The sequence below is a fragment of the Stigmatopora nigra genome, chromosome 3 (genome assembly GCF_051989575.1).
Source record: "Stigmatopora nigra isolate UIUO_SnigA chromosome 3, RoL_Snig_1.1, whole genome shotgun sequence".
Classification (NCBI taxonomy): domain Eukaryota; kingdom Metazoa; phylum Chordata; class Actinopteri; order Syngnathiformes; family Syngnathidae; genus Stigmatopora; species Stigmatopora nigra.
This window is the reverse complement of record NC_135510.1, coordinates 7,760,689-7,776,452: the sequence shown is the minus strand read 5'-3', so window position 1 is coordinate 7,776,452 and position 15,764 is coordinate 7,760,689. Positions and strand designations below refer to the sequence as shown.

General features: G+C 37.8%; 1 protein-coding gene across 1 annotated transcript; it reads left to right on the top strand.

The window, feature by feature from the left end:
- The first annotated feature begins 5,375 nt into the window (after positions 1–5,375).
- On the top strand, positions 5,376–15,383 carry LOC144194684 (calretinin-like). The gene is made up of 11 exons (XM_077713905.1): positions 5,376–5,651; positions 10,473–10,549; positions 11,482–11,571; positions 11,696–11,776; positions 12,265–12,321; positions 12,563–12,640; positions 13,026–13,081; positions 13,158–13,197; positions 13,952–14,005; positions 14,652–14,723; positions 14,796–15,383. The coding sequence occupies exons 1-11, from the start codon at positions 5,558–5,560 to the stop codon at positions 14,910–14,912; spliced, it is 816 nt and encodes a 271-aa protein (XP_077570031.1). The 5' UTR covers positions 5,376–5,557; the 3' UTR covers positions 14,913–15,383.
- The last annotated feature ends 381 nt before the right edge of the window (positions 15,384–15,764 follow it).

The window sequence follows — 15,764 nt, the reverse complement described above, 5'->3', positions numbered from 1 at the left end:
TGTGCGCACACTTCCACACAAATAAGCCCACTCTGGAATTTTCTTGCTAGCCAACAATATGCACGTTGGGGGTATTTATTGCTTATCTGAGCGTGTAATTATGCAATTTTTAGAAGCTGTGCACCAGAAAGGAGGACCGTGGTGCGTGTCTGTTATTGTAATCATGTTTCTCCGCTGCGATTCCTGATTGTCTGCGTGATGGGATGAGCGCAAACGAGGCTTTAAAGGCCTCCCGCTGATTAGCGAGCACATTAACTCAAACTACTCTGGAGTTAAAGATGTCCGCCGGGTGAGACGTGCAAGCCCTCGGGTCACATCACAACTTGATTGGACGTCCTTCCGGCCATTCAGGAGACAGATTGCTTGTCGGATTGAATATGCTTTGCGGGCCCTGAACATTAATATTTTAAATAGCAAGCAGAGGCTTCTTCTAAGTCTTATCTGCAGTGCTGTCGCAAATCTCCTCTGGACTTTTTGTTTACACTTTGGACGGTCACTTTTTGTTATTGGGTATTCCGCGCAATGCCCTGTGTTATCTCTCCTTGAACACGACAAGGTTTGAATCACGATTCTTTTCGGGAAAGCGATGCAAAATTCCACAGCATAAGGTGAACCTGCACAATTGACACACAAATTTAATTTTGGGAGGATTTGGGCAATTTAAGTGATAGTCCCTGTTGATTTGGGGGGAGTTTGAGCACTTTTGCCTGATCTGACTTTACAAGGGAAAGGTTTCGTTATAATTGAACACCATACCTGTCAAATTATACGTTTTTCCCGTAGATTATACATTTTTTGATCATTCCAAATGGTGTACTCCGTATAACAACTTTTATATGGAATTTTTAAAGTACGTTTCTTGTGGTAAACAATCTTGTTTTACCCATTTTGGCTCTAATCCGGATTGTCTCGGTCACTGGTAGCAGATGAAAACATCTTTGTCGACGTGCGTCAGTCAAGTCCACCTTTTCATTATATAACTATATAGTGTGCCAGCAAGCAATGTACCCAACAGTCACGTTCTCAGCGTCGTACAACGACATTTTCAGAATATTGAATTTATTGCATTCAGAAAGCTGATTGGGAACTATATGTCCACATTTTGGATTTTTTAAGTGCGCCCTATGCGAGTAATTATGTCCTGCGTTGTATTTGTACGATTCATTATGGCTTAATAAGGGGAATTGCAATCATTAATAAGGGCAGCAATTGGCCGAGGTTGGCAGGTATGGACCACTCTGTTTTTAAATTGGTAATGTATTTACGTAGTACTGTTTGTCATTTGGATTGGTTTAGACATGCACTGCAAGATCTGTTATATAATAACTGTTAAATAATGTAAGATGATGTCAGCTTAGTGGTCTTTGAGCGTCGCAGCTCAGATTGTTTATTGATTGATGACCTGAAATGCTGAGAATACACATAAATGTCGAAAAAACACAATACATTAGTTTAGTAAGTATCTATCCAAAATTCAAGCCTCTCACTTCACCCTTTTTTGTTCCGACACATCTGTTCTTAAAGCCACGGTTGATTTGCAGTGTAACATCCAAGAACATTGGTCTCATTTGGGGAAGCAGATGCTGCTTCTTCAAGCTAAATATTCAATGTTGCCTTTCTACAGGGCGTCCCACAAGACAAGTGGAAAATCGAAAACTGGCCGGACATTTTCTCATCCCCAGCTTAGTTTGCTGCTCTGTCATAATACTATTTCATATTCCTAAGCAATGGATTCTTTATCAGGGATGGTGTGTTGAAAACATGCTGTTGGTTTGGAGTAGCTAGCCAGGAAAGTGTGATTTTTTTTTTCTTCTCATGCTTGAGTTAACCATCCAAATTAGCCTTTTACACTTTCAATGTCATTTTAACCTTCAGCAAATGTCCGACTGTTTTAAACCTTGAACTTTGTCAAGCACTCTCATATGTTGCATTCATTCTTGCCCCACTCGTCTTCTTGTCTATTTTGCTGACAACGCGTGAGCATAATTTTGGTCGTCAGGTTTTGTGCAAAAATTCCCGAGGCATGCAACATAGACAAATTAATTACATGGACAGCCATCTGACTTGTGTGCAAATCAAGAGAGTATCCAAAGATGCTTTGAGCATTTTTAGTCTTCAAATATCTTCAACTTGAAATGGGCCACGAGTGGGAGGGAGGTTTTTATATCAGTGTTACATCTTGTTACATTTGAACTCTACTCTTTGGACTTGTAATGAGAAGTTATTCATGTGGCATTCCTTTTAACATAAAACGCATTTGTTTTGAACACAAAAGCCATGTCAAATGAATATCTTACCGAGTCCCAGAAACTAAATGTAAAGCAAATCCAAAAATACCCTTTGGCAAAATGTGCTTCATATTTTTGTCAGTTTCAAAAAATGGCCTGTTTGAGTAAAAGCTGGAGTAAGAAATGAGGTTCATCCTCTGAGGCACTGCTACAGTATAGCACAAGGTTATTTTTAGATGCAATGAAACCACAATCATTGAATAAATCATTTAAATGTGGAATAGGAAGCTTCATTTATTATAAATCTTTTTTAAAGCAACTTTTAATTGCCCTTGACACAGGAAGAAACACTAGTGAAGCAAAAAGCAGGTACGCTGACAAATCCTTCAACTAATTTCGTATAATCCCAAACGCGTTTCATTATGAGAGCATTTGAGGGGAAAAAAATGGCCACACGCTGTAAATCCTCAACGACATCCGGCCACCTTTCCACGTTTCATCTTTTATTTCCGTGTTAATTATGCGAGTTATGTCGCACGAGCTCATCATTTTTAATCGCCTATTTTAATGAGGCATTAACTCGATTATGCAGTTGGCAGATGTCACTGACCTACAACCTTTTCTGGGGACTGACATGCAATATGAACACCACAAGCTGTTAAAAATTCCAAATGTATTCATGCTTTTGCATGAACGTACATAAAACAACGATACGTCTTTGCGTAGTGAAGAGAATGTTGACTCTTTAATAGTGGAAATGTTATGCAAAGCTAAACAGATAAGATTTTTTCTTCTGTTCCCCCTTTTTTGGTGCATTTTACAAACCTAGACAAGTTCACACCATTCTTACCTCCAATACTTTCCAAGAATCCAAGAAAAGTTCATTAAATTTTGCCCCAAGCATTCCTTTTTTAAAAAAAACAACAACCTAGAAACTAGAAAATTCATTTCCAAATGCAAAAACACAAAATGCCAATCTGCAATAATGATACTTTGGAATTACTACTACAATTAGCACATTAAATCAATGCACAAAAAATGTTAAAACAAAACAATCTACAACAAATTTCAAAAAAAGCTTCCCTATTCATTATTATTTGCCCCATTCATCTAAGACCTGGAACTCTAATCAACAGGAACTGACCAAAAAAAAGTCCAAAAATCAACATGAAGCAAACAGGAAATTCCTTAATTTGACAAGAACGTGATACAATATCAATTCCCTGCCTGCCAATGACCTTGATAGACATCTAATTAATTTAAACTGGGAGGAGTGGCCATCAATGCTCATCTTTCAGTGCCATTGACAGTGTTACATATCCAAACAAATCTAAAATAAATAAAAAGATGACCAAAAATTGACACCAAGTGACCCATTGGGGAAAGAGCAAATATATAATCTATCCTCTGGCATTTTTTAGTTTATATTTACGATACTTATATAAATTCAAGCTTCCAGCATATAGCAGGTTTCTAACACCTCATGCACTCGGGCAACGTGAGTGTTCATAATCACATGATCAGCGGCCCCATTAACGTTAGTCCATGTCCCTGATCCATCATGTTGCTTTTCCCACATCCAGGGATTGATCCCGCGGCTTTGCCTCCGTCATCAAAATGAGAGCAATCGGGCCTGGGCAAACATGCCGTAATTATTATTCATACACTTTTTATGTTGCGAGCGCCTATAAATCTAGCTCACTTCCCCTCCGTCGCTATGCTTTGTCACACAAACGCACACGTGCGCGTAAAAATTCACAAACGCTGGCTCTGGCCGCGCCAATTATCTCTGTTTTTGTTTTCTTCATTTCTCTGTTATCAGCGCACAGCCTGGAGGGAGGAGATAAAGTGTCTTCTTCTGCTTCTGCAAACCCATCCCCCTCCTCCCCCCACATCCCGAGCACCCATCCTTCACACCATCTTCTAGGGACCCGAACTACGTAGTGCGATGCACCAAGCGTATGAGTAAGGAGATTAGCAAAAAAGATAGGAACAAAGGCATGTTGGTGATTTAGGAGATATGCAAGAGCGGCTGCTTGGATTTACACCCTGAGTGGGTTCCATTAAGTGAGGTGAAAGGGGCTCTCTGACCTCGGCGGGCCAGGAAGAGTAATGTTTAGTATGTCGAGAGGGTCGAGGGAGGTGGAGAAGCAGCAGCGATGCTGAGGCGAGGGTCTCGTCCCATCTGCCAGTAGGTTCAAATCAAATGTCAGAAGAGGAGACAAATGATGGGGGCAGTGACTGTAACATGGAACAGGGTGTTAAGTCTGGGGCACTCAGGTGACTTGAGGTCATTTGTGAAGGCCAAAGTGCTTTCACAAAAAGACAATCGGACTCCTTGTTGGTCACTGTCTATTAGAGGTTTGTTCAAACTATGGCTTTCCAATTTTCACTGGCCTGTAGTAAATATATATAAATATATATATAGTACCGTAATATAAATAAAATGCCAAGAAAGCTAAGAGCAGCAAAGATAAATAAATAAATAATTTCAAATCAATTCAATTTTAACTACTTTTATATAGTTATATATACTTGTCAACTTATGTTTTTGCTGTATTTTAAATGTTTTTCGATCATTTCAAATTGTGTATGTCATATAATGTTTTACAAAAAGCAAATTTTTTTGTAAAACCGATCTCGTCTTCCCCATTTCGGCTCTAATCCGGAACATCTCGGTCACGGGTAGCAGACAAAAACGTCATCGTCGATTGATAATATTGTCATGCTTTTCACTATATAAATATATAGTGTGTCAGCAAGCAATGTACCAAATAGTCAAACTCTCAGCTTCATACAGCGACATCTACAGAATATTGAATTTAATGCGTACAAAAGGCTGATTGGGCACCTTGTCCACTTTGGGGTAAATTTTAGACTTTTAACTGCCCATGTGAGTAAATATGTGCCGCGTTGTGTTTGTACGGTTTATTCACACTTGATAAGGGAAATTAGTGCAATCATTAATAATGGGAGCAATTGGCCGAGGTTGACAAGTATGTTTATATATCATTCATTATTTTAATCCCCCCCCCCCCCCCCCCCCAATCCTCCCCCTAACCTGCAGCAAAAACGAGTCCCCCTTTCCAGCGTGTTTTTCCTGCCGAGACGCTCCCTGGTGGCGGGCAAGAGAAGTGCGCCGCTGGGGGGCGAGGGGCTTAAAAGCAGCGCGTGAGGAGGAGCGGCGAGCCAAAGCGAGGATCTACACGGGCAAAAAAGTTGATCTTTTCCATTGAGCGCGTCTAAGAGCATCCTTCCTTCCACCCATCCATCCATCTATTGCTATATCTCTCCATCTATTCATCCATTCTAAGGAGGGGAGAGACGAGATGGCAGCCCAGAGCCAGCAGCCTCCTCACCTGCACCTGGCCGAGCTCACAGCCGCCCAGTTTATTGACATCTGGAAACATTTTGATGCAGATGGTAAGTCCATTTATCTCTTATTATTTTTATTTCTATTTTCTCCCATCAAAAGTTTGTTGCTTACAAAAAGGAAAAAGCAGCACACTTTGCAACTATTATTTACTACTATTTATATATATATATACTATATATATACTATATATATATACTATATATATACTATATATATACTATATATATACTATATATATACTATATATATATACTATATATATACTATATATATATACTATATATATACTATATATATACTATATATATACTATATATACTATATTTTCAACTACTATTTTCAACTATTATTTTCTTGACTTTGAAAACCATAACATAAAAAAAACATTAAATATGCTATATGCTTAACCATTTATAGGGAGCTCATTTTAACTTAATGTTATGACATCATGAATTTTCCCAATGTCAACAAAATTATGTATTTCAAAAAATGCAATTGTGTGTTGAGATATTGTATTTTTAATATTCATATCTATAGTCTGGCAGTGATCCTTTGCTGTCAAATCTCCCAGTTTAAATGAGTTGGACGTCTTATATTGCCAAAGGCAGGCAATGAAAATAATACTAAGTAAAAAAAACTTGAGTTTTATTGGGGATCCTGTTTTTATTCATTTGAATGAATTTGATGTTTTATTCATTGAACACTCTAAAATTTTCCAAGTTATGAATCTGTGCGTGAATGGTCTTTTGTCTCATTGTGCTCTGCAATTGGCTGGCGACCAATCCAATGTGTCCACTGCCTACTTCCTATATTTGGCTGGGATAGCCTCCAGCACCCCCATGCCTATTGGGTGGATAAGAAGAACTGTGAATGAATGAAAAATTGTCTTATTAACAAGTTTGATTTCTATTGCTAAAAATATTCACTTGCCTCATGAAGGCTAAATATGTCATTATGAAATTGAATATAAGAACACATTACCTTTGAACTATGTGATTGCATTTATGAGTTAGATATTATTCTATAATCTCTTGTTATTTGTCAATCGTTAATCTGCTGCTGCCCTAACACCTGGAGTCCCACTCTGAGTATCATTTAAGGATTATCATATAATGTGGTTATAATATCCATTTAAGACTGGGGGAGTGGTGAGCGACTAAAAGTGTATAATATTTATTAGCAGCGGAGTGAGCGAAGAAAAGAAAAGTGAAGAGAGGGTGAAAGAGAGAGAGAGAGAGAGAGAGAGAGAGAGAGAGAGAGAGAGAGAGAGAGAGTATATATATACAGTGGGGATTTCATTTTAGAGGGAGGTGGGGGTGTGTCATGGAAACAAATGAAAAATGTATAGGATTTATATTTAAACAAAGAAATGAGATGATGGGGGAAAAAACTAGGAACAACGCGATGCCGACAGAAAAAGTCTCCATTATGATCACACACAAAAATTAAATATGTTTATGTTTGTCAATAGATAATTAAAACAACATATTTTACTTTTATCTGTTCGTGAGAGCCACCAACACATGTTGGACTTGGTCAGGGTTCTTATTTCCCTGATTTTTACATAAAAAATGATGTGAGAGGCAAATAAACCACATCTGTCCAATCAATTGAGTTCATGAGATTGTTAGTAGGTCAGAATAAGGCTGGATATCAGCCAACTGTTGTTGTCGCACTTCCCATTTCCATGGGATTACCTTCTCGTGTCATTCCAAAACCCTCTGACCTCTAATTGTTAATCCAAACCAAAGCCTTATTCTGAGCTAGAATTACCTATCACATGCAACCTTGGCTATAGCTATCTGTATATATGTTTTCCCCCATTTTCTCCATTGTGAAATTTCTAAGAATATACCATTTCTATACTTACAGACTTTGAGCAACCATTTTTCAGATTGACATTTACACAAAGTGTCACGTTTCCTTATGTAAACTGCTGGGGAAGTTCTTATAATCTCACCCGAACAGATTTGACAATAATAACAGTAATTTCTATAATCTATAAGTTTTTCTTTCCTACTATTATAGATTTGGTTATAATATGAGTTCATTGGCATGCTTTGGGTTTTGGACTGAAAATGTGTACACTCCTACAAAATGATCACAGAATGAGCACATTTCAGTGTCATAGGTGGCAACAAACGTCCAATCCATTGGTTTTTCCTTGGGAATTCCTAGGAACAAATGAAACTGGTACAGGTCAAGGCACCGCTGGACGTTCAGAGAAGTGAGACGCAGGTGGTCTTCCCAGATAGGCAGCAAGGCAAATGTTGGTCAAACAACACACAATAACCATTCAAGCAAAGCAATCTCAACCTGCCAACCATTTCCAAGCGCTGCTCTATTTGCCAATGCCCTTTGAGTGACAACCAAGTCAAATGAATTGACATTTTATGCTGACCACATGGGCCATCTTGAGTTTTACATCACGTTTGACATTAAAGAAGATAAAAAGAGGAAAAGCTGTGCTCGGTGCGAGGAAGCACAAATCAAGGGACGTCTCCCACTGCTGGAGTGGGACTTGAAGATCAATGTAAAGTCGGTTCACCATCGATCAACAGCCATGCTTTATACTCGCTCCTTCGCGTGACAGATTCATTACAAGGGCAGTTTGCTCTCCATAAATAATCGAGGTGTTTGTGCAGAACAGTACAGTATGGTAGTTGCGTCCAAAGCTGCTCCTCTACAGCGGCAGCTTTCGTGTCCAGTCAGCGGACTGCTCTGTCTTTGGGGGATAGTTTGGCACTGGAGCAGAATAGATATTTGGAGTTCATTTTAAAAGGTAATCCCCATCACAGCTGTGACTCAGATGCAGTTAAAATGGGCATGCAAATTGGGAAGAAAATCAAGAAAGAACAGTCCCTGAAGATCACTCAATTTAAGGTGAAGTCTTTAATTGTGCAACCGTCAGCCTTTCTGACAGTTATGTAACCAAGTCTTTTTTATTATGGAATTTTCATCATTTTATGTGATATTTAACCCTTTCAGGTAACATTACCACAACAGCTACATGTCAAATGGGGGCCGCAAAATGCTTTTCCCATAGGCTGCAGTTTGAGACTCCATCCTATATGAATGTAGTAAAAATTATTTAATTGTTTTTTTTGCGCAAACAATTACATATTCCAAGATAAACACTAATCTCAACAGTGAAATAAACATTCAGATACGTTTTGACAATCTAAAATGGGTTCAATCCTGTGCATTGAAATCAACTTTTGGATACTCTGAATGTTATTAGTATGCTTTCTCTTTATAAGTGAATAGAAGATGTATTTCACATTCCCGCTGTCTGTCGGTGGGAAAAATAGAGCACACTGAATCCATTTGAAAGAGTACAAAAGAACAATAAAATGTTACTATAATCAGTAGAAATAAAAGGGATTGTAGTTGACTTCAGCCTGCCTCCCTTATGTATATGTGCCGATAATCTAGGTTCACTCCACTGGATCCAGCTGTAAAATGTGCTAATGAGCCCCTCAGGGGTCACAAGGTATAACAACTTCTATGGTGCTGTTTTTTTTCTCCCGACTGTTTTGATTAGATAGTAAATTCCCTAGCAAACCCAATGTAGTGCAATTAACAGCTGCTGTGTTAATTTATTTAGCGTCTCTGCGAAAACAAAAAAAAATTGTAGACTTGGCCAGCAGTTCAAAAAGTCACCATGCATGGTCAGATCTAATGATTGTCATAATTTTCACATTAATTAATAACCAGAATCAGAATAAACTAGCAATGCACTGAATATTCCGCACTATAAGGGGCAACTAAAAGAGTTTAATTTTCCTTATACTCTGATGTGCCTTATATTTGGATCAATATCAGTTAATCATTGTGGGAGATTCCCTTGAGCACTGCTCCATCTTGTTGATGAATAACACAATCCCCTACTACTACTACTACCACCGCTACCACTACTACTACTATTCCTACTACTACTACTACCACCGCTACCACTACTACTACTATTCCTACTACTACTACTACCACCGCTACCACTACTACTACTATTCCTACTACTACTACTACCACCACTACCACTACCACTACTATTCCTACTACTACCACTACTACTATTCCTACTACTACCACTACTACTACTACTACCACCACTACTACTATTCCTACTACTACCACCACTACTACTATTCCTACTACTACCACCACTACTACTATTCCTACTACTACCACCACTACTACTATTCCTACTACTAAAACTATTTGATGGTCTGGCAGTGTTTTCTTGAGATAAGAGTTGCTTTTAAATCAATGCCACTAGTTCTGAAAATGTATCCTTCCAATAGTGCATTTTACTCAAATAAATGATGGGATGTGTTCATCATTTCCCCTGGTGATTTAGTGCTTGTGATTTAACACAAGACATGAATATTGATGTTTCGGCAGACAAATTAACATAGGATAGGAGTGCCTTGTGATATATTGCATGTTGTCCACTTTTGATAGACGCCCACGTCTCAATTAGTCACCGAGCGGGCGTGATGTGCACTTAAAATTGATGCTTTGGTTTTATTCCCTTGAGTGGTCCGTGGCTTCGGGTGTTCATTTTGTTGCTGTTGGTGTGTACTTGTCCTAAAAACTGTGATGGAATGAACAAATAAAGAAAGAAACCGTGACTAAAGTACAAAGCAGCTAATATAAAGTAGAATTCACCTCTTTAATGTACTTTTTATTTTTTAAATTTGCTGACTTTGTTTTGTTCAAACAAAATACTGAAATTCTACAAGTTTTCCGACATTAATTTCAATTATTTATTCATAATTTGCTGCAGGCCAGTAAAAACTGTGCAACGGTCAACAGTTTGTTAAAAAGTGTCATAAAACTTCATCTGTGTTTCTTGTGTGGTGCAGGAAATGGTTACATTGAAGGGAAGGAACTGGAAAACTTCATTAGAGAGCTGGAGTTAGCAAGACGAGGAGCAGGCGTGGTGAGTGCTTAATGTGCTATTCCCCAAAAGTGTCCCAATTATTCATGTTGTCTCGATAAATAGTCCAGGACTTGAACTTTTCTTTTCTTTGGCCACAATGTTGTTTCACTCTTTGAATTCCAGGCGAGACCCCATTTTTATTTTTGGTTGGTTAGTGGACTGCAATATAAAGTAAAGAAGGTTGATCTCAATAATTTAGAAGGACAGCATACAAAAACGTTGGTACTTATTTTGTAGAAAGCTAGAGTTGGAAAATCTTTTTAAGCATGTTTTGAAATGAGTTGAAATCTTAACATTTGATTTCATAATGCTTCAATCTTGATTTATGTAAGGTTATTTTGACAACATAAGCTATCAAACTATATTTTTTTTCTATTTCAAAATGAGCTGAAAGCCCTTAAAAAACGTAATTTCCTGAAAATATACAGTTTTATTTTGAGACCATTTGTACTTGTTCCATTCACCGATTTTGTTATTTTTATTTCATGGGTAAGGACTTGTTTAAAAGAATGTTTTGTTAATTTTTCACTTGACAATTTTTACAATGTGAACGATTTTTTTTTTAAATTTCATTTGATTTTGTGACCTTGCCATTGAAAGTTGGGATGATTATTCAAGTTTCTTTTTAATCTACATTAAATGAACATGATTCGGTTAGATTTAGTGCTGTTAAGATAAACATTGATATAAAGATGCTTTGTTTCTGAAGCATTCACAAACAGTTTTGTTACTTCACCCTGACAAAAATGACAGAAATACAATTGATTGTGTGTACAATTGAAGTGATTGAACGTGATTTTAGACTTGTGTTGAGTTGATGAATACCATTTTATGATGGATGTTTTTAATATGCTGAAGATTAGTCATTCTGATGACACGAAAATGCGATGGACCTTATCTCAACCTCGTGTTGACTTGGTTGCCCTTTACAGGATCCTTCGCATGCCATGTTCAAGGAGAAGATGAAGGAGTTCATGGCCAGTTTCGACAAGAACTCTGACGGGAGGATTGAGATGACTGAGGTGAAGACCAAGTTGAGACCTACTTCTCGTATAAATACAATATCTGGTAGCTTTAGTGGTAGAAAATCAATCTCAATCACAATCCCCAAACGCTACTTGTAACTCACTTTCTCTCACTCCTCAGTTGGCTCAGCTTCTGCCCACAGAAGAAAACTTCTTGCTGTGTTTTCGAGAGTTTGTGGGATCCAGTTCTCAATTCATGGCTGTAAGTTACGTGGAACAAATATGACTCAATCAATGTGAGGGTTTTTTTTCCAGAATCGGGGGACATTTTAACAGCCTATCTTTCAAAACTTTAAACCAGAAGGGCACTACACTCTTTCCTGATGAGTCAGTTTTTCTGCCATTGTTTTTTTTTGTGTTGACTAGTCCAAATTAATTTGAAAGATGGAGCTTGTTCTGTAGAATGTCAAAGCCCTGCTAAAGTGTGGGGCTTGATGTTGGAGCTGCTCACAGCGTTAAAGCCTATTCTGAGAGCGCCATACATTATGGATGGAGAACTGCCTTCAGCAGAGGAAAAGCATTTAGTGTGGGCGTTTTTTTAGTGCCCATCTTGAGGCAATTCTATATTTACTCGATATCTGATGGCCAACCAAGTTTTTTCTTTTACAAGTTGGTTACATTTCGCTATGCTTTTTTATAATGTTGCCATGTTTGCAGCTTGTATAACGTCACTAAACATTTTCTAAACAGGCTTGGCGGAGGTATGACAGTGACAGGAGTGGATACATTGAGTCCAATGAATTGAAGGTAAATCAGAATAGCTAAAAAGTAGTCATTATTCTGAAGGTGTGCGTAGTTTTCCAATCAAATCTAACCTGTGAATTATTTTAATCTCATTCTACATAAAAAAAATTCAATGATCACAATCGCAACATTTGTGAAAGGATGTTTTTTTTTTCCTTTGGCTTTTCTGTCGTCATTATAATCCTGGCACAAGTGCAAATTTGAAGAGCAATATTTATTCAGAGAGATTGCTAACTCTCATCAGGGCTTCCTGACAGACCTGCTGAAGAAAGCCAATACAAGCTATGATGATAAGAAGCTCAACGAGTACACACATACCATTGTGAGTATTATTTGACAAACACATGCTTTCCGCCCTGGAAATATGAAATTGCGGAATCTCCTGCATTAAATATTTACACTGTCTGGGTATTTTTAAAAATCTTTTTGTTGATATTTCACCTAATACAATTCCAACCTCTTTGACATCCGAAAAGAACATTTTTAGACAAATGATAGTCTTTTTGTGTGCTACATTGATTGTTGCATTTATATAAAATGATGAGATTCAACATAATGTACATAATATTGTGTCAAATGAGTGTTCTTCAACATTTCTTCTATACTATTATATACAGTAAATATGTTAATGTACGCATGGAAGTAGTTGTTAAACCATGCCTGCGATGCTCCTGACATAATTCATTATGAATCCTCTTGTGTTAAAGCTACGGATGTTTGATCTAAATGGCGATGGGAAGCTGGGCCTCTCCGAGATGGCGAGGTTTGTTGCAAATTCATAAACATTCTATATTCCGGTCGCAAAGTATGATTACAATATGTAAACTTTCTTATTACAGGCTCTTACCCGTACAGGAGAATTTCTTGATGAAGTTTCAGGTAGGATAATACACATATTGTAGTCCTTTTTGGATTGAATGAATCAATGTGTGTACAGTAGATAGCATAAAAAAAAACTGAATTCACAATAGGGATGTTGTGTTTTTCCCTTGGTTAGAGAATTGATGCAATAATAAGTTTCATAGGTAGATACAGAAAAATGGGGCAATTTACAGTATCCAAGGCCCATCTGCCTATTTTATTAACAAGTTATACATGAGTAAAACGACAAAGTGTTATTTTGTACTAAACATGACTGCTGCCTTCTTCCTAAAGTTTTTGACAGCATACATAATTTACACAAGCACTCAGCGATAAGACAGGGCTGCAAAGACGTTACATAACTAATGTTATTTTTCTGAATAAAATGCTCAACCCACGTTGAAATCCCACAAAACTACAATCTCTCTAAAATACGTCTAATCCATGGCGTCCAAGAATTATAGTTGACATAAAGCCATTTGATGATGACAAAGAAGAAAGGTTAACGTTTAGAGGGCAAATAAAATGTTAATCTTCTAGTCACCATGTTTGTACTATACATGGTCCCGCATATTCGGTCCATTTTGTGGAGCCAGATCAACAATTTCTTTCTGACAGAGGATTAGCTAGTGTGGTCAGGATTATTTTAATGCTAGTCCTAGTTATCATAATCTGTGTGGATTAATATCAAACATGGCTGTGCCCTGGCTTTTTACTGCTTTCTAGAAATGTCCAATGGCTTCTAACAATGTTCTTGCTCTTTTGCACGCAGGGCATCAGGCTCACAGTCAAGGAATTTGACTCCCTCTTCACATTCTATGATAAGGTGAAAATAGACTTGCTTTTGTGTGGGTTTCTTTTCGGGTAAAGTTTAATGAGAGAATTGGCATATGGTACAAAACTACTTCTCAGATTCTTCAGTGAAATTTAAAGTACAATTGGTATATTTGGGGTTTGAGAAGTGATCAGCTCATCTAGTTATCTGTCAAATTTAACATGTATTATAAATACAGTATTGATATACTCTCAAGAGCGACTAAATACAAAACATTTGTTTTTAAAGGTTTGTGCTGTTATACTCACATCTCTTATGGATAGTAGTATTAGACAAAATATCTGCTCCCTGAAATGAATGGAAAACACCATAAATTAAACCTGGTGCATCATGTTGCCAGCATGCTATGCTACCTCAGGGCCTGGACATCTTGCTATAATGGAAACAAAAATGAATTCAAGAGATATTAATATATTTTGATTTATAGCTTGATCTTTGCAAGTTTATACTATATTTTTTTAGTATGTTTCGTGGGTTATTAGTTGATTATGACTGGTACAAATTGTGAAGTACTTTATTCGCACAATTTAAAGAAAAACTGCTTTCCAAATGTATGTTTTCCATTTTTAAAATAAGGTCTAAAAATGATTTGGGTACTAAACAGACAATTTTGACTAACCCTTGTCCTACTTCTCAGGACGGTAATGGCTACATCGACGAGCAGGAGCTGGATGCGCTGCTAAAGGATCTGTCTGACAAAAACAAAATGGTAATCATCGAATATAGTGGAATTAGTATCACCGAGATACATTTTTCTGACCAAGAAACTGCATGTTGGCAGGATGTGGATGTCACAGGACTTTCAGGGTACAAGAAAAGCATCATGGCTCTGTCAGATGGTGGAAAACTGTATCGCACCGAGCTGGAGATCGTCCTGTGCCGGGATTCTGAGCTGTGAGACCACAACGCCGCCTACCCCCCACTGCCTCCCTCCTGTTGTAACCTGGTGCATGTAAGACCTGCTTCCACTGCTAGAGAGAAAATTAAAGTGCTTCTAAAGGCACTCGGTCAACCGCTGGCCTTTATCTTAAATCTTTTTGACATGGTGAAATAGCCCTAGAAATTAAATTTGTGTATCCAATGTTTTTTTCTCCCCCATTCCAATTCTTACCCATTTGTTGCTATTGATAGGCATCTAATCCATTTGAGCAGTTCGAAGAATTAGATGTCAATCACCATGAATGGCAGCCCACAAGTGAATTTTGCATTAAGACATCATTGCCCCCTGCCCCACCTCCACTTGATTCATATGTTTATGTATTCTATTTATTTGAGTTGAATTCAAGTCACTCTTGTTTATTTCATGCAGCTTGTACTGTTCTATTAAATATATTACCGAGAGAATGAATAAATATAACATAACACTCTTGCTCCAGTTATTCTTTGCATTAAAGAAATCATCCCTCAAACAGCAGGAGGATTAGTTCACCTTGCAACAATGCGACGTGAGAGAAAATAATTTCATCCCGCTGGAGTGGAGGCGAGATTACAGTTCGGGGCTGAGAAAGGTAACCGCGATGGCAGCGGGAGTGATAGAACTTTCTCGCTCCAATCTTCTGCCAACACAAAGCAAGATGTAGGACTGGGAGCTCCTTCATTTTTCATGCAGAGAAAGCTTTTGTGGCGCTTTTAGATAAAAGTGAGCCGAGTGGGCAAAATATGCCAGAGGAGGATTTTCACACAGCTCACTCCTACTGTATGAATACAAACAAAGGTGCAATAAAAGCTGAGAAGACAACAGGCAATTTTT